The following is an 18,907-nucleotide window of genomic DNA, read 5'->3' on the forward strand; positions in this document are numbered from 1 at the left end:
TCTGTGGGCTGATGGCTTCACGTGTTTCAGCCACACCCAGCTTGCTGCCGTTTTCTGGGTCTGCAGAAAGGACAGCATGTGGCAGCAAGGGGTGGCAGAAGGAGACACTCACCTCACCGTGACAGGGGCCAGGTAGAGACACAGCGAGTCCAGACGAAAATGCAGCCTCGAGCAAGACTCCCACGTTTGAGTATTTCCTCCAAGTAGGCCCCTCCTGCTGTCACTTGCAGAACTATCCAAACAAGTGTTGCCTCTGGGGACAGAGTCCTCCCTGAGTGAGCTGATTGAAGGGATGCTTCATCTCTTAGCAACAACGCGTGCTTTCTGTTTACTGTTTTCTCTGTCTATTCTTTTCCAGCCTCTTACTCCTTTTATTTTCCTCCTTGCTTTTTTAAGTTACAGTTTAGTTTGCAATAATGATATGCATAGGTTTCCCTTCTGGACTTGGGGGTTACTGATAGGTAAGCAGATACATTAGAATGTAAACTGTCCGTCAGTGGGAATATTCTGAAGAAAATAAGAGAGGAAATGAGAAACTAAGACAATACAGATAATTTACTGTTCTCTTTTTTCTTCGGGTTCCCCATAAGACCACAAAATCTCAAGTTGAAATGCTTTGAATCTCATGATTTTTTTTTGTAAAGGTAAAGACATAGCTGTATGTAGATGGTGTTTCTGTCCTGCCGGTCCCACAGCCCTTTAGTCCCAAATAAACACACAGAGGCTTTTATTAATTATAAACTGTTTGGCCGATGGATCAGGTTTCATATCGGCTAACTCTCTTAATTATTAACCCATTTCTATTAAGCTATATGTTGCCACATGGCTATGGGCTTACCCATAATGCTCTGGCATGTTACTCCTTCAGTGGCTACATGGTGTCTCTCTGGAGACTCATTCTCTGTTCCTCTTCCCAGAGTTCCCCAAGTCTGGTAGCTCTGGCTATACTTCCTGCCTGGCTATGTCCTGCCTATCCATTGACTGAAACAGCCTAATTCATCAACCAATAAGAGAAACATATTCACAACATACAGGACATCCCCCATCACTCATAAGGAAAAACTGCCAAGAAAATCCACTCTCCATGGGAGCCTAGTCACAGACGCTACAGTTGCAGTGAGGGACACTTAACTGAGCTGCACTCCCTGCTTAGTTTCAGTTTATTTGCAACTGTGCTTTTCCCACGTGATTCCCAATGATTTGAGAGGTTGAATATTGACACCAGTAAGTAAGTGTGTTTGCCTGGAGCACTCTCGACTCGTCAGAAAATCCACTGAAGGGAATGCAGAGGTCTTTGTTTTGTGTCTTAGTAAAACTCAGCGAGCTGCTGCTTAGCAGCAACCCTTTAAACTCTGCCCTTTCCTATTTCCTTTTAGAAAAGCCTAATGTTGAATGTTTATATATTACCCTGTAATCTCCCCAAAGATGTCTGCAACCATCATAGTGGCTGACACACTAAAGCTGCCCAGTTAGTGTTTTAAAAGTAGAAGAGTGAACTCTGAAGGCTAACGAAACCCCTCCTGAATACATGGAATTGCAATGTACTTTTTTTTTAAATAAACAGGTTATTTAATGCTAGAGAATTCTTTATGTTGTGCAATAGGAGAAACCAGTGTATTCCTAGCAACACAAAGACACTTAGACACACATGGACACAAAGAACAAGTTGGTAAAAACCCATATAAGAATTTTTTGTGTAAGTGCTGGTTTTTTGTTTTGGGGATGAGGGGTTGGTTTTTTGTTTTTGTTTTTTGCAATTTTTAAAATGTATTCAGCAGCACTGTAGGGCCTTGGACATGTTAAGCAAACACCACAGCACTGAGCTACTCCTACAACCCGTTGATTGTGTTTTGAGACAGGGTCCCATTAGGTTGACTAAACTGGTTTCAAACTCACTGTGTAGCCCAGGCGGCTTCAAACTCATGATTCTCCTGACTTGACTTCCAAAAGAGTTGAAGTTGGAAGTATATGTTGTCACACCCAGCTCTTTTGACTTTATTAATTAATTTATTTATTTATTTATTCATTTATTTATTCATTGGTTTTTCGAGACAGGGTTTCTCTGTGTAACAGCTCTGGCTATCCTGGAACTTGCTCTGTAGACTAGGCTGGCCTCAAACTCAGAGTTTGCCTGCCTCTGCCTCCTAAGTGCTGGGATTAAAGGCGTGCACCACCACCACCAGATCTTTTGACATTCTTAAAAACTCCTTTTCGACCCCACACCCCCCATCCAGTCTGTCAGCAAATGGCCCTGTTGTGCCCTGGGTGTCTGTTCAGAACTCAGCCATTTGCCCTTCCTCTCTGCCATGCAGCCCGTCTCGCTCACTTGCTGCTTGGGAAATGGCGTGGCCTCCTCCTCGGTAGCCTCTCTGTTTCCTTCTCACTCCAGCCCAGAGTGCAGAGCAGCCTTGGATAATTTGGGTTAATTATGTCACTGCTCTGCCACATGTATTCCAATGGATTTCTGTTTTCTTTAGAGCCAGAGTCAGTTAAGTGACCTGCAAGATGATTTTTCCCAATCTCGCCTTTTCGTTAACTTGGCGGTCTCACCACGCCTATGCTCCATCACTAGAACAGACCAGCCTTCCGCTCATCTCCGGGACTTCCTTGAGAGCTTGCCTGCGTGGATGCCTTTCTCTCACATGTCTGTAAGGCTCGCTTGTTCCTCTCCCAGGATTTGGTCATGTATCGCTGTCTTTGTGAAGCTCAGGGCCCTCCTACCCTTGGTTCCTTTTGTCTTGTCACCCAAACAGAATCACCACATGGCAGGTGATATGTTCTACTTAGTTTAATAGAACCTCTAGTAAGGCAGGAAATTGACCCTTTTATTATTGGTTCTTAAAACAATACCTGGCACACAGTAGGCCCTCAGAATCTGCTGAAAGAAAGAGAGAATGTGTTCGCTCTGCTTTTCCTTTGCTTCTCCTCCAGGAAGCCCTTAGTGAACGTTTGCCCATTTGCCTGACGTGCATCTGCACCAACTTCTGTGCCCCCTCATCCCTCTCTGCCCGCAGGGGGTCACACAGATGTTTGTAGCTCACACCTCATGCTCTGTCTGTCTTTAGGGTTAGTCTGGAAAATTCAGTTCAGGAAGGTAAGCAGATGTTAAAGTTCTTCTCCATATTAGTGAGTTAACAACATACTCTAAACCTGAATTCACTTCTCATAACGTGAAGAAATCTAATATAATGTCAAGATTTTGAAAAGGATATGTAATTCTTTGATATATGTATCTATGCAGGTTGGAATAAACAGAATTATTGAGCCAGGGATTTTACATTCTCTGCTAATGTTAGAGTGGTAATGCTTTTCCTCCTCCTCCCCCACCTCCTCCTCCTCTTCCTCCTCCCCCTCCTCCTCTCCCACCTCCTCCTCCTCCTCCTCCCCCTCCTCTTCCCCCACCTCCTCCTCCTCCTCCTCCCAGTGTTGGAGTGCTCTCTCCACCCTCTCCTCACCCTCCTGTCTTAAGATTCTGTTTCTGAAAGCAGACAAAGTCTATTTTACCAGCAGTTTCCTTCAAATTACATTGAAAATTATTTCTTACTTCAAAGATTATTCTTTTGTGTAGCCTGATAATTTAAGTTTCCATCTGCCTTCCCTTTTTTATTTAATTATGTGTATTTATTACAGAATTTAAAAACAAAAATGTGCGATATCATGACAATATGCACAAAATCATTTCTCTCAGGGAAATGATGATTAAAACCCACCACGTGCACACTGGGAGGCTATGGTCAGGCACATGTATTAAGTAGCATCTGTAGTGTGAAAAAGTGAGAACCTTCAAACACACTGGGAATTTAAAGGGGCATGGTGGTGCGGGGAGTCGTGTGGCACTTAAATACACTTCCATTTCTGTGAGCGTGCCCCCAAGTGAAGTGAGAACGTGTGTGCAGGAGAAGGTAGACGCTGCAGTGCGTAGATGCTCGCAGCTGCGTCATGTTAGCCACAATCGCCCCGCGGCGTAAATCACCTGCGTGCTCCGGGAGAGTGGAATACCTACCATACAGCTCAGAGTAAGGACGCCACCACACCAGCGCACACAGCTGTGGCTGTGCCTCACAGACATCACACAATGCTAAAAAGCCAGAGTGCACTCTTTTGTCTAACTCTGTTCATATAAATTCTCAAAGTACTCAGTCCATCATTGGAAGTCAGGATGAACTTTCTCCCTGCTTGGGAACGGAAAGTGATACGCGGTTCCTCATGTGAAGCTCCCTACATTTCTCTATAGCTAGGGAAAAAAATAATTTGTTTTAAAAATTTATTTTCAGAGAGTCAGTGTTCCTAAATAAATGAATAGTCCAAATTCAATGCCCTAGAGTGCTCACAGCTTCCTTAAATGGAAACAGGTACGAGGATACACAATCGTAAGATGCCCAAAACCCTACTACATGCTGCGTTTGAAAGTGAATGCAAGGCAGTAACAAATACATATATTCACAAAAACAAATCAGGAAATTTTGTCATAGAACGCAGTCAGTGTCTGCTAAACTACGTATAGTGGTAGTAGGTCTACTGTGGTGTATAAAGTGGACAGGGCTAAGGACATCAGCAGTGTGGGATCAGGATCATAAACAAGTACCCTTTCTGAGAGGACACACTGTTTCGATGTGTGCGAACACCCGTGCTCTTTATGCCTGTCAAAGTCGCTGCAGCTTTGTTTGTAGTTGACTGACTTTGCCGGAGTTGTAGGTCGATGTATCCAGAGGATCTCAGCCCCCAGCTGCATGCGTGGATCCAAGGAGCTGTTCTGACTTCTAAACGGGACCCTCCAGGGGTGGCATTTGGGCATGCATGCTTTGAGTAGGAGCCTGTGATTCTCCTGAGCTGCCAGGGTGAAGTGTAGTCCTGGTGGGTGGGGGAGTTGTCTCAGGGACCATCAGCACAGCAACCAATGTCCCTCAAAGTGTCATCTCTTTGTTTTTGTGGCCTCTGTGGCGTCTACAGAGACAGGCACTTTTTCATATTTACCTCTTTGTAAGTGTGCCAAGAAATTTCGTTACAAATGGCTTTTATCGGAGTGTCACATGGAAGAAGTTAGTCCTGCTGTTAAATTTTAGCTCCATCCTTTCAAGCATGAGAGCATCTTGGAGTTTCTCGGAGGGGCCCACCTCCGTGGCGGGCAAGAGCGAAGGGTGTGTGGCAAGCATCTGCAGGGCCCTCGTTAACATGCCTGCGTGACTCATCCTCCTCTCCTGAGGGGAGCTGTATTTTTAGTCCTAACATTTATATATCAGCTCTTTCCTTCGCTGTGGAAATAATACCAGTCTCACTTAAGAAAATTTCAGTTCTCATCTCCGTTCATTCATTTGCCGCCCATTGTTCATTTGTCCATGCTTTGAGTTATTATTTTTGAAACAAGTACTGATTTTACAAAAACTTTAAAAATAATAGTAGAAATCACATGCTGTATTCACCAGATATCCTGGATGTTGACAATAGACATAGCTGTAATAAAATTAGAAAAACTGGAGAATTAATATCGAAAAAAGTTAACTGGTCTAAATCTTACTAAACTTTTTTTAATGACTTATTTTATGACACTGGTGTTTTGCCTGCTTGTGTGTCTGTGCAAGGGTGTCAGATACCCGGGAGCTAGAGTTACAGACAGCTGTGAGCTGCCATGTGGGTGCTGGGACTTGAACCCGGGTCCTCTGGAAGAGCAGCCAGTGCTCTTAACCGCTGAGCCGTCTCTCCAGCCGCAGTCTTACTGTTTGAAAGTTAATCTCCGTGTCTGTCCCCGGACCCAGTCTCATACCCTGTTTTCTATTTAGTTCTCATATGGTCTTCAGTCTCCTGGTTTGTGGCCAGGTGCTGGTTGTTCCTTTGTTTCAGTTTATTTCTACTGCCCTGACCCTTTAGATGAACACGTTCAACTGATTTGTGAAATGTTTCCCATTTTTGAGCCTACATGATGTGGTGTTTACTTTTATTGTTGGTTTTATTATTATTGTTGTTGTTGTTTCATGTGTGTGTGTAGGTGTGCATGCCACAGCATATGTGGATGTAGGTGGACGACTTTATGGAGTTGGTTCTTTTCAGTCACCTTTGCATGACTTCTGGTAATAAAATTCACATCTCTAGGATTACAAAGCAAGCGCCTTTGTGCTGGGCCATCCCACAGGTCGGTCCACAGTGTGATGTTTTCTTATGAGATGGAGAGTAGTAAGTTTTTCAGGAATTATTGCAGAAATGATCAGGAGACACAAGGGTGTGTGTGTGTGAGAGAGAGAGAGAGAGAGAGAGAGAGAGAGAGAGAGAGAGAGAGAGAGAGAGAGAGAGAGAGAGAGAGAGAGAGAGAGAGAGAGAGAGAGAGAGAGAGAGAGTTATGTATAGTTAACACTGATCCCCGTTTATGGCTGTGTCTTCTGGATCTACCCACTGCTAGGTTGGTTTTTTCTTTTGTAAATGAGGACTACCTTTGTCACTATTCCAGTATTTTGTTCCTCTTATAGTATAACTATTGGTCTATTTTACAGTGTATCTATTGGTCCATCATGTTGTAGTTTTTGCATAATAATATTTCTTTATTTCTCTCATTGGTTTACATTATTAAAATGCAATTCTTCTGTGTGGATGGGCTGCCCATCCATGACTATTTATTTGTGTACATCTGTGTGGATTTAAAGATATATTTTGTATGAATCATTAGTCATTACTGTTGTATTTATTTTTGTAGTTGACTTATTCCAGCGGTGACTGTTGTCACTCTCTCTGATTAGATCCTTTATCCTTTTGATGTACTTTCATTCTTTTTAAACTTCCTTTTTGTGATGTCATAAGATTTCCACACTTGGTTTTTCTCTAATCCTTTTCATAAGAAATCACTTCTCTAGGAAGCCCATTCCTTTTATTGGTGAAAGGTATTTAGACAATAGCAATTGCTTCTAATCCCTCCCAGCAGGAAGTGCCAAGGATATGTGCGTATTTGCTAAACCAGGCATGCTCATCAGCCATGTCTATTATCTATTTTGAAAATTTGAGTTCATTCTCATAACTCCAGTGCAGTACGCAGTACGCGGAGGGGAGATTCATTATAAACATTTTCTAGTTGTCCCTATTTGTAACTCCTTTCTTTAACAATGACAAGACTGCCTGTCATAATTTACAGTCCTAGATCACACAGACAGTAGCTACTGAATTGCTAGCCCATAGTCTTAATAGCCAATCAAAATGTTGTTTGCAAAGCAAACTATTTCTGAACTCTCGTCCCATTGGTGTGTGATTCACCTGGTTATACTGTTCATTCCCAGTACAGTTGGATTCATTTGTGATGGTGTTTCTCTTTGAGTTCTCCATATTGATCTTTACTTTGGAAATGATGTAAAGCATGCCAATAGTTCAGAAGATCAAACCGACAGAAAGAGGTACTTGCCAGGTGGTGGCAGTGTGTGCCTTTAGTCCCAGCACTCGGAGGCAGAGGCAGGCAGATCTCTTGAGTTCAAGGCCATCTTGGTCCACAGAGTGAATTCCAGGACAGTCAGGGATGCAGAGTGAAACCCTGTTTGGAAAAAAAAAAAAAGAAAAGAAAAACTAGAAAATGCCAGTGGCCTTCCTGCCTCGTCCCCCACCCCTCCATCTCCGGCTAACCGTAACCGTAACCCTAACCGTAACCCTAACCCTAACCCTATTTCCTACCATGACTGTCACGTTGCACAAATAAACAGATGTGTGTGGGGTTTTTTTCTTTTCTAGTATATGAAAGATGGTAGCAAACATAGATGTTTTTGTACTTCTTTCCCTTTTAAATATCAAGAAACCAGTATGCATTAGTCCCTGTTTATTTTTATTCCTTCTTCCAGTATTAATTACTGTGGGGTATCACAGTTTCTTCAGTCACTTTCCTATAGGTGAGCACTTGGGCTGTTTCCTGATTTTCAGTTACAGTCAATGTGCCAGTCAGTAAGTCCTTACATAACTTTATATTATTAGAACTATACTTTCAAGGTAGAACCCTAGAAGTAGAATTTCTTGGTCAAAATTGAGAGCATATGTGTCTTGCTCTTTCTGTCTGCGGTCCATATGCCCCTGGAAATGTCTGTTAGTAGGTTCGTGTTTAGTCTTTATCAACAGAAACTACTGAATAATTGTCAGTAATTTGTATAAATTTTTTAGAATGTAACTTTCTTCATTAGTTGCTTTTAGCACATTAAAATATATTGACATTTCATTGTAATTAGGAAGTTAGTGTTGCATATTTATTCTTTTTTCTTTTTAAAAAGTTGTTTTTCATTTTACATACCAACCCTACTTCCTTCTCTCTCCCCTTTTCCTGTGCCCCCCACCCTGCCCCCCACCCTTCCCAACCCCCATCCACTCCTCAGAGGGAGTAAGGCCTTCCTTGGATACTCAACAAAATCTGTCACCTCCCTCCCTCCCCGCCCCACCAAGACTGAGCAATGTATCCCACCATAGGCAATGGACTCCAGAAAGCCACTTCATGACCCTGGGATAGGTCCTGGTGCCAGTGCCAGGGCCCCCCAGCAGATCAAGTCACATAACTGTCACCCACATACAGAGTCTAGTCGGGCTCCATGCTGGTTCCCCAACTGTTGGCCCATAGGCCATGAGCTCCCACTAGCTCAGGTCAGCTGTCTCCGTGGTTTTCCCCATCGTGCTCGTGTTCATATGATCCTTCCTCCTCCTCCTTTTCAGCTGAACTCCAGGAGCTCAGGTCAGCTGTCTCTATGGTTTTCCCCATCATTGATATGATCCTTCCTCCTCCTCCTCTTCAGCTGAACTCCAGGAGCTCAGCCCAGGGCTTGGCTGTGGGTCACTACATCTGCTTCCATCAGTTACTGGATGGAAGTCTGGGATTTTACAGAGCTCATACACACCAGCCCCTCTTGTAGGTAACAGTCACATTCCCATTTGCAGGCCTGTGAACACAGGTACAGTTTACAGGTCCAGGACCACCACTAGAGAGTGTGCAGTTCAAGGACTCTGAGTCGATCCAGTGCCTGAACACTCACACAATGCTCTAGAGCCTCAGGTTTGTCTAACCTTGTGAAGTTGTTTTATTTTGTAATACGGGTATAGAGCCTAGAGTCTCATTCACATCAGGCAAGTGCGTTATCACTGAGCTATCCTCAACCTTTTCAGTTTTGGGACAGACTCCTGAAATTGTCCAGGCTGGCCCTGAGCCATGTAGCCAGACCAGTCTGACCTTATGGCCTTCCTATCTAAGCCTCTCAAGTAGCCTGCATTTCAGACCTGCACTCCCAGGCCCTGGTCAGGCCTTTCCATTTTGTACCAACTGATCAGTGGTATGGTTTGGGTATGGTTTGCAGAAATACCAATAAACTGTGACTTTTATGTAGCAACAAGTCCCTTCCATGCATTATCTCATTTGAACCTGTGAAGAGGGTGAGACATACAGTCAATATCCCTATTATCTGGATGAAGAAGATAAGTATCACCCAGAGGTCAGGCATCTACTAAACAGAGTGACTAAAGATGAAGCTGAAGTTATAGAATGTTACATTTTCACAGCTAGCTAATGAACAGCGGTGAAACACTGAAGAAGTTGCTAAAGTCACCGTGTATTAAGTACACATAATTTATATATGTGTATATATATGTGTGTGTATATATATATATATACATATATATATATACTTTCCGTTAAGCAAGTGCTATCAACACAGACTAAATACTTGGCCATCCATACGCTATAATATTTAGGTCTTGAGTAGTGTCAAAGAGACCAGCCTTGGTCTCCATCACAATCCAGATGAAGCTGACCTGAGCCTGGGAGAGTCTGTACCTCTTTGTTAGAGCTGGCCTTTGTGAACTACGTAGCACGAGTCCTCTTTCTCTCAAATGCTCATTGTTCTGCAAGGCTACTGGAAGGATTAAGGAGAATTCCATTAGGAATAGCTTAGGTCCAGCTGATACCCCCACAACACATGTATCCAGACGTTACTGTTTCCTGTGGCAATCAGTACACTCCCTGTAGAACACTTACAATACTTACCGCAGTTTGTTTTGCCCTGTGTGTGGTTGAGAAGCGTCCTGCTGCGGGGACTCTGCGTGCTCTGAGTCTTGCCCCAGTATCTGTCATTATACGTGCACTGTTTCTGCAGTGACCCTACACTGCCTTGAGCTTGTCTATACTTCGGCCACATGACCTGAATGACCTGCGTACCCTGTCCCTGTCCGTCTCTCAACATTTGACAGGTTATTCCCCCATCCAACAAGCTTGCAGTTAGCCTGACTTTGTTTCTCCAGAGAATTCTTGGTTGTCCTTCAAGACTTGGCCCACCTCTTCTGTGAAGGCTTCTTTGTCACCCCCCACACAAAGGGGGGGGGACCATGGTGGCTTGCACACTTCTAGCACGAGAACCCACTCTGGCCGGGCGGTGGTGGCGCATGCCTTTAATCCCAGCACTCAGGAGGCAGAGGCAGGCGGATCTCTGTGAGTTCGAGGCTGGACCGACAGCCTCCAAAACAATACAGAGAAACCCTGTCTCGTAAAAACAAAAAAACAAAAACAACAAAAAAGCCCCACTCTGCGCCATTGCTATGACGTGAGAGGCCATTAAACTGGTAGATGCTATACCCAGGTGAAACAAACGGCTGGGTGACGATTCTGACCGCTTGAGATCTGGAAGTGAGGAGGAAGTGGGAACAGAAGGAGATGGAGAATTGAATGATACTGTGGCTGCTTACTCAGCGTCTCCTCAGTCAAGCAGCCTCGAGCTCCGTGAACATCTGTATCCAGCACCGAGTGTTACACAGCAGTTCCACCACTAGAGGGTAGCCTGTTAGATGCAGCCGCGCCCAGTGGCCCTAAATGTGTGTGTCTGATTAGGAGTCAGGACTGGGTGCTGCTACCATCTCACATCCTGTTCCCTCCTTCACTGTTTTACAGCGTTAGGAAAGTCACTCACTCTGCATGTGGCCTGATGTGCTGCTCTTCGAGGTGGGGATTAGAAGACTCCACGAGCTTACTGTGAAGGTTAAATCAGATACTTAGCCAGAAACCCTTAGTCCAGAACCCGACTTGTGGTTGTTGATGGAAATGCTGTATCTCTCACAAGGTTGGCTGAAGAAATGAGCAATGTCCGAATAATGAAGTTGAGGCCTAACTTTAGTAAACAGAGCAAGGCCAAAAGCAAAACTAAATACCCTGATTTACCCACAGTCGCTGCCTGTTTTGTATAATTTAATTTGGACAAGGGAGAAAGGAAACTCCAGACACAAGTGACCAGGTCGGTAGCTGCTGTTAACTCTTCATTTGCATGATGGCAGCCTGTGGGAGTTCCTCCTGTCGTTCGGTTCGATTTACCTTTCTCAGAATAGTTCCGGACTCTTGCACTCCAGTCTTAAGTCTGAGAAAAACAGCTGTTCACAATCTCCTGACCCTGGGCTTCCCAGCAACCTGGGCATTTCACCTTCTAAACACCCTGTAGGAACACCTCGCACCAGAAGGGATTTCATTCTTGCGTCTCCTACTTCCTTTAGTATAGGAAATCTTCAGGATATTGTTAATCAGGGAGACTGATGCCAGTGCCAGAGAGAAAAACTGTTTTCTTTGGTTTTTTTAATTCTTTTTACTTGTATTGATTCTCTGTGGGTTTCACATGATGTATTGTGATCCCACTCATCCCCTTGCAGCTGCCCTCTACCCTTGCAATCCCCCCCAAACAAAACAAAATTTAAAAGAAAAAGGCCAAACAAAACAAAAGGGAAAAAAAGAGAAGAATCTCATCTTGGAAGATGTAGTGTGAGTCACACAGTTGACCCTTTAGTCCATTCATTCATCTTTACTTCAAGTAGTCATTGCCAGGAGTCATTGGTCCGGCTCTCGGCCTCTGGCTGCTGCCACTATGATACTAGGCTCTCACTGGGTCTCCTCTTGGGTCTCCTGTTGTCCCGGCTTGTGGATGCCTCCTTTTTGGATCTGTAGGATCGTCTCCTTCCCATGCTCCAACGGTTCATAGATAGGATGGATTTTGGACTGTGCTAACTTGTAGCCCTGGTTCTGGGCCTGGGTGGTAGCTGGGTTGCTCAGCCCGCCAGTTGTCCCTCATGGTCACTACCCTGTGCAAGCTCTCCAGCACTGCCTCAGCTGGCTCACACAGTGCAGCCTGCAGCAAGGAGCGGGCCCTCAGATCTGGGTCACACACTCTGACACCACTAGGGCCAGCTCTGCTGCTCTGCCCAGGTGAGGTGTAGGGCTCTGTCTCCAGATTGCTGTGGGAGGCCGCTGAGGGGGGCCGGGTCGGCTCTGTTGCTCTCATGCTCTCAGGACCGGCTCACCCAGGACTGAGACCCCAACAGCAGAGTCAGCTGTAGTGTGCTGCCCATGTGGGGTGCAGGGCCCGCCCTCCTGGGTGGTGTGGGGCAGGGTCAGTTCTCTTACTCTGGTGACCCTGGGGCCAGCTTTCTTGCCTGCCACAGGTAGCAAGAGGCAGAGGAGGGAGGGCGTCTCTCCCTCACCCATGCCAGTGCTCTGCTCTCACACCCTTAGACCTGCTCCCGACCGCAGGGTCAGCTCCAGTGTACCGCCCAGGTGAGATGCACGCCTGTGGTGAGCCATCCGTCCCAAGGGGGGGTGGTGTGAATCTTCCCCCTGAGGGCAGGGCCAGCTAACACTGGGCTAGTGAAGGGTGGGGCTGGCTCAGCACAGCATGGTTCCAGTGACAGCCTGTGGGATCGTGGCCCACGTTAGTACAGTTTTCTTAAGCCGGGGACACCGATGGAATTAATGTTTCTGCTACTGCCGCTACTCCTGTTTCATGCTTGCAAACAATGTGCAAGTGTTAATGAATATGAGGAACTTAAGAAAATTCTCTGGTATTTTTAATTGAAAACCCCGGGATCATGATTGCTTTATAAACATTGGCTTCCTCTAAGTACTTTGTCACAGGAACCCTTGGGTGGGGTTCTTGTTGTTGTTTGTTTGTTTGTTTGTTTGTTTGTTTGTTTTAAATCACTGAGATGGTTATCAGAGTTTTGCCAAGTGATGCTTCCCAGGGTTGTATTTACTTACATGAGAAATTTATTCTGTCTTTCTAAATGTAGTCAGCACAGTTTAGAAAATAGCTCCCACCTCTATGGTTCCAGAAATCAAACCATGTCATCGGAATAAGGAAATAACTAGCAAACAATTGCTCTTTCCCTTTTAATGTCTGTGGCATTGTTGTCAAGATATTCATTCACAGATCAATGCGTCGTAACATCATTCTGGCAGCAGGTATTAAGATCTGTTTCTTATGCTTCATAAATGTTGGAGGCAAGCTCACCTATCAAACCACACCCAAGTCCCTGAAGCAGAGCCCTGTTTGCTGATTGGTGGCTCCAGCAGGGTAAGGGTTGTGGAGCTTTGCAGGGGTAACTAAAGTCCATCCCAGACTATAGCTTGGGCATCTGCGTTTTAGTAGCAGTGCCGTGATAAAGAGTCAAGAATATTAGAGATAATGTCGTGGTTTTCAGATGGCAGGCTCTTTTTATATATTAAATAGAAAGATTTCTGATATGGAAAGGAAATTTACCATAACGAATACATTCCCTTTACTGCACTCTAGCCTGGCACCAATTAAATTCAACTATATGTATAATGTACTCTTAATTCCCAACAGCCCCAAGAAGAACTAATGTGAAAAGTATTATATGCTCTTACATTTTACAGGTCATAAACAGATGGAAAAAATTATACCGATTCATAAAGAAATTTGCATGTAATATAACACACCTCAAAATGGTGTTCATGTGGTGGTTTTTTATTCTTCTTTTTTAAAAGTATTAGAGTTACCTTGAATAAAATTTAGATAGCACTTGGGCTTTTATAATGCTGCATCTATAATTTACTTGTATTTATTCCTCCTGCAAATATGAATGCTTGGAAGTATAGGTAACCTTGAAGTGAGTAAACCGAAAAAAGATTGTGTTCAATGAAAGGGAAATTACAGAATGATTATTCACTGCACACAAGGGTTTGTCATAGGGCAAACTTTCTTTAAAGCATTTCAAATTTAATTTAGTTTATAAAACACTCATTTGCACACAGCATTTCAGGACCAGGTTTAGTGAGGAAATGAGCCCGTAGTCATCATGGGCTGAGGTAGGTCCCTTACACTGCTAATACCAACACTTTCTCTCTGTTCCTCCCGGCAGCACTGATTGCCATTGGGCGATACAGCGTGACCATAGAGACGGTGGATGTTGGATGGTGTAAAGAAATCACAGATCAAGGAGCCACCCTGATTGCACAGAGCAGCAAATCCCTGAGATACTTGGGGCTGATGAGGTGTGATAAAGTAAGGACTTGTTTGTTTTCTGCATGTAGTTGCCATAGCGACCAGCTTAGTGCCACCTTCTCCTCCTGCATGCTCATGCACACTGCTAGCCATGCATTTTTGCCCTGGTTTGCTAAAGTAATCTGGAATTATTTTTGTATTTCTGATTAATAATGGATTTTTGTACTTAAAAGGGGGGAAGGCAATCACAGAGTGTCATCATAGAATTTAGCTTCCTATTCCTAAATCCATAGAGCAGAATTTAAAAGGCTGCATGCAAACTACGATTCATACGGCTTAACAAATAAAATTCCAGAGTTTAAATTTCCTGTAACAGTAAAGTGTCAAATTGGCATTTCGTAAGTGTTCATTCCTTTTCTGCACACGTATGTGTTCTGGCCATTGGAGGCAAGAAGGAACCAATTTGTGTCTCCCTGCATACCAGATTGTCTCTCCTATCGCATGCTGTGACATATCCCCAGAGGGCCAGCCAGAGTTCCACAGAGCCGTCTGTTGTCCGGGATGGAGCATGAGTTTAGCAATGGAACCACACTTAACATTTGAAGGCTGGGAAGGAAATGCAGAACATCTGTACAGACCACTGAGCCCAGAGTAAATGTGTTCTCCTTTGCAACTGCCATGATTCCCTATAACAAATCCAAGAATTGGTTCTTTATTGCACTGCCACAGTGAAAGGCTGGAGGCTGCGACACCCCAGCCACATGCAGAAGGCCACTCGCCCCGTTTTTGAGGTCTGGTCTCAGTGTTTCTTGAACATGCCAGAGGCAGCCTTCTGCCAGAAGACTGCTCGTTTTGAAAAGGCGTACCTCAAGACGCTCACTAACAAAGCGCTGGCATCCTACTCCATTTTACATGTCTGTGCCGCTCCTACAGTGATTCTTAGGGACAAATCTGTCACAAGACTTGATACCAGACAAGTCTGGGACAAAAATAATAATGGCCCAAGTACCTTGTGTTCTTTGTCATTGTTCACAATAGATCTAATTGTTGTTTCCAAGGCTGTAAAATCTCAACTGTTCTAGACCTTTGCCAGTTACGTTCTAGAAATGGCATTGTATCTTAGCCCAGCACAGAAAGCTACCTGCTTTGTATCTTAGCAACAGCACTGAGACCCACAGGAGCAAGTGTCCCTCAACACTCATTGCTGGCTAAGAGAACACTACTGCTAACCTCGTCACTTGACAGTTAAAGGGTCCCCGGTAGGCAGAGGACTCGAAGCACAACATAGTGACAGGCAAGTGCCTCCGCATCCCCAGGAAGCCATGCCCACAAGTGCATGGACTCTGAAGTGAATGAGTTTAGAGGCTCTCTTACAGCCTGCCTTCTTTATACTTTTTGCATGGGAGGTCAGCTTCCCCTTCAGACACAGACTATAACCGTTTAGAAAACGATGCCACACCTAATTGCTGAGCAGCGTTTTGCTGATTTTAAGTTAAGGATTCTGGAAGTTTAAAAAAAAAAGCACAAATTAGTGCAAAAAGAGATAGGTGGTTCCAATTAGTGGTGCCCCTATTCTGTGTCCGGCTTTGAACCCGTTTTCAAACCAGAGGACTGCTCCAGGAGTCTGTTGCCTCCGACACAGTGCCGTCTGTCCACAGGCTGCCCCAGTTCAGCCCAGCCCAAGGAGCTTAGCCTTGCTGTCTGGCTTCCTGAGACTCAGCTCAGCTCTGAGCCAAACATGAAGGGCTCGATGAGAACAGAAGACATTTCCAAGCCACACACAAAGTGCAAGCAAAGCCTTCAACAGAAAGCTGCATGGAAAACCCAAACTAAAGTAGCGCTTCAGATTTCAAGTCTTGTTTTATGTCATCCATCTTTAAATTCTCTTGGAGACCTGAAGAAAGATTTGCCTAGAGAAGAGAAGAAGCTCATAATGAGGGGGTGTGTCCTCTGGGCCAGAGTTTGGGTTCAAATCTGGGCTTTTATACCTGATAGTGGAGTAACCCCAAGTAAAGCTTCTTGCAGCATTTGTGAAATTAACGTTATCCTAGTACCCATCCTGAAGAATTGTGAGCATTTAAATAAATTAATGTATATAAGGTGCTTAGGATGATATCAGTCACATATAAAATACCATGAATTACAATTCTTTTCAGTGTTATAGTAACATGTGCTATACTGCAGTATGTGAATTTCAAAATATAATATACACACACAAACAAACAGAAACCACATTTTGGAAGTGAACTTAAAGAGGAAATAAAATAGATTTAGACTATAGAAGATACCTTTGTAGTTTTTCCTCATCAGAACCTAAATGTTTTATGTTCTATAGAAAGATATCAGTAATTCTACTTTCCACACGTTTCATTGATGAAAACCAAGTTTCCCTGGAACACTATGCATTTGAATAATAAATAGTTCCTAACCCTCTGCTCCAGCACAGAGATGAAAAAAAAGTATGACTATAAGGCTGCTGGCATGGGCAGAGAAACTAGCAAGAAGAAATAAAGGCAAACAGAGGTGGAAATAAGGAACAGGAAAGCCAGGACCAAGGCATGGAGAAGATCTGTGCATCCCAAACATCGGTCATGCCAACAAAGCATCAAACAACCCAAGTGGATACTTATCACCATAGCTCGACCAGACCTGCTGACCACTATCGAAGTTCATTAGCTCCGGATCTCCTCCTCCTTCAGCACATCATCTGAAGCCAGCCAAGTGCCAAGAGACTTCACCACCTGCACAGTTAGCCACCTGGCCAAGAATGTGGCCAGCAGGATCCCTGTGTGAGGAGAAGCATGTCTGTGAGTGTGCCTATCTCCCCAGTCATATCCTGGAGGCCTGTGGTCCTTAGAAATCATAAAACCCAGGTGGTGGCGCACGCCTTTAACCCCAGCACTTGGGAGGCAGAGGCAGGCAGATCTCTGTGAGTTTGAGGACAGCCTGGCCTACAGAGTAAGTTCCAGGACAGCCAGAGCTGCTACATGGAGAAACCGTGTCTCAAAAAAACCCTGTCTCAAAAAAACAATCACAAAGTCAGCTGTGCTTGAGGATGAACCCCATTATCCCCAGAATTGTGGGGGTTGCAGAGACAGAGGTATAGACTGTGGTTCCAGGTCACTCAGGGCTACATAACGAGACTCTCTCTCAAGAAAAGAAAGGCGTGGTAGAGTGTAGTTGCATTTTCTTTCACATGTAAGTTTCACTTGGGGCTACTTACATTTAATTTGGAGGCTATATTTTACCCACTTCTGCTTCTATGATGTTACAAGAATAACAACAAAATGCCTTTTATTTGTTGTAGGAAAATCTCAATCTCTCTCTGTGTCTGTCTGCTCTCCCTGCCCGCAGATGCAAAGCATTAAACATATTCTTTGCAGCTGAAAAAGCATGTACTCGGATTATCAATGTCTAAGTAAATTTGCAGGAAATTTGTTTGGCTGCAACATTGCTGAGTCCTGGGGAGGAGTTCTCCAGCTCTCCAACAACTGGAGCCTTCCCCATGCAGCTGTAAAGTTAGGAAGCGCATTAAGAAGTCTCCGAGTAGCTTTTCCGATGGCTGGATGGATAAGCATGTTAAAAGGTTTTGAAGCTGACGCCACATAATCTCCTAAACTTTAATGCATTGTAAAAACCAAGAGAGTAAAGCGCTGTGTGAGACTGCTTTGATGAACTGGGGGGGGTGGAGGCTTACACTCTTAGACACTGTTCAAAGACTTACTTGACCTTGGGAATTAGAGTTGACCTGAAATCGCCTATCAGTTTGACTCACATTTGTTTAGTGACTTAGTTAAAAATACTTGGTAATCAATGGGACTGTAATAAAAAGCAATGTGGTTACTCTAGCTTCCACAGCTATTAACAGTCAGTGGTGACTTTGTTCATAGAAACTGTTTTCAGCCCTTGAGTGAATCTAGACTCTATAGATCTGTTTCTAATGCTACTTTCCTCATTTCTGACAAGGCAGTTTGGCTAGAGAACAACTGCAAAGGAAAAGTGCTTGGGAAAGCTGGAGGGCAAATGGAAGGCAATGTTCAAGGTTAATGAAAAAGGTTTGGGGTAACAAGGTTGATGAGAAGAGAAGGGGCACAGTGGAATGGCATTGGCTGGAAAAGGAGACCTCGCCAGAGGCACTTGGCTGGCTTGGAAAACCTCTGCAGTGTGTGTTAATACCAAAGTTTGGAGACACAGGCCTGAATTATGAGCAGTGAATAACATCGTAAACGTAGCAATTCTCAAATGCCAAACCCTTGTGAAAAGCAGTTGGATGGAGAAATGCTGGAGCTTTTAAAAGCTCCCTTTCACTTTCCATTTTTTTTTAACTTCATGCAGAACTAATTTTACACACTGTTCATTTGATTTGAAAATGCCAGCGTCTGGGGTATCATTAAAGAGCGTTATTGAGGGAGCCACTCTTGGCAAAGCTTCCACTTAAAATGCTTAGTTCTTCTGTTCCTGCAGAGTTAGAAGCTAGGAGAAAATGTGCCCCGCTTTGTACCTTAGGCCGCTCCGCCTTGCCCCCCACCCACCACCATTAAGCAGGTAGCTTGGCTGCCTTCTGCTGCTGCCTTCTCCTTGACCAGTAGAGGGGTCTGGAAGGCTCTGCGGGCCCTGTTACTCAAGGACTAGACATAAACAGATTGTGAAAGGTCCACGCCAATGTCCTATGACCAAAGCCTCCTGGAATTTCTTTGATT

General features: G+C 44.3%; 1 protein-coding gene across 1 annotated transcript in view; it reads left to right on the forward strand.

Annotated features, from left to right (window-relative positions):
- Fbxl17 (F-box and leucine rich repeat protein 17) overlaps window positions 1-18,907 on the forward strand; it is a 411,968-nt gene that overhangs the window by 376,887 nt on the left and 16,174 nt on the right. The window contains exon 8 of the mRNA XM_021231250.2: window positions 14,125-14,267. Coding sequence (XP_021086909.2) covers window positions 14,125-14,267 — 143 coding nt within the window. The remainder of the gene's footprint in view (window positions 1-14,124; window positions 14,268-18,907) is intronic.

Source organism: Mesocricetus auratus, unplaced genomic scaffold, assembly GCF_017639785.1.
Source record: "Mesocricetus auratus isolate SY011 unplaced genomic scaffold, BCM_Maur_2.0 Super-Scaffold_100010, whole genome shotgun sequence".
NCBI classification, from domain to species: domain Eukaryota; kingdom Metazoa; phylum Chordata; class Mammalia; order Rodentia; family Cricetidae; genus Mesocricetus; species Mesocricetus auratus.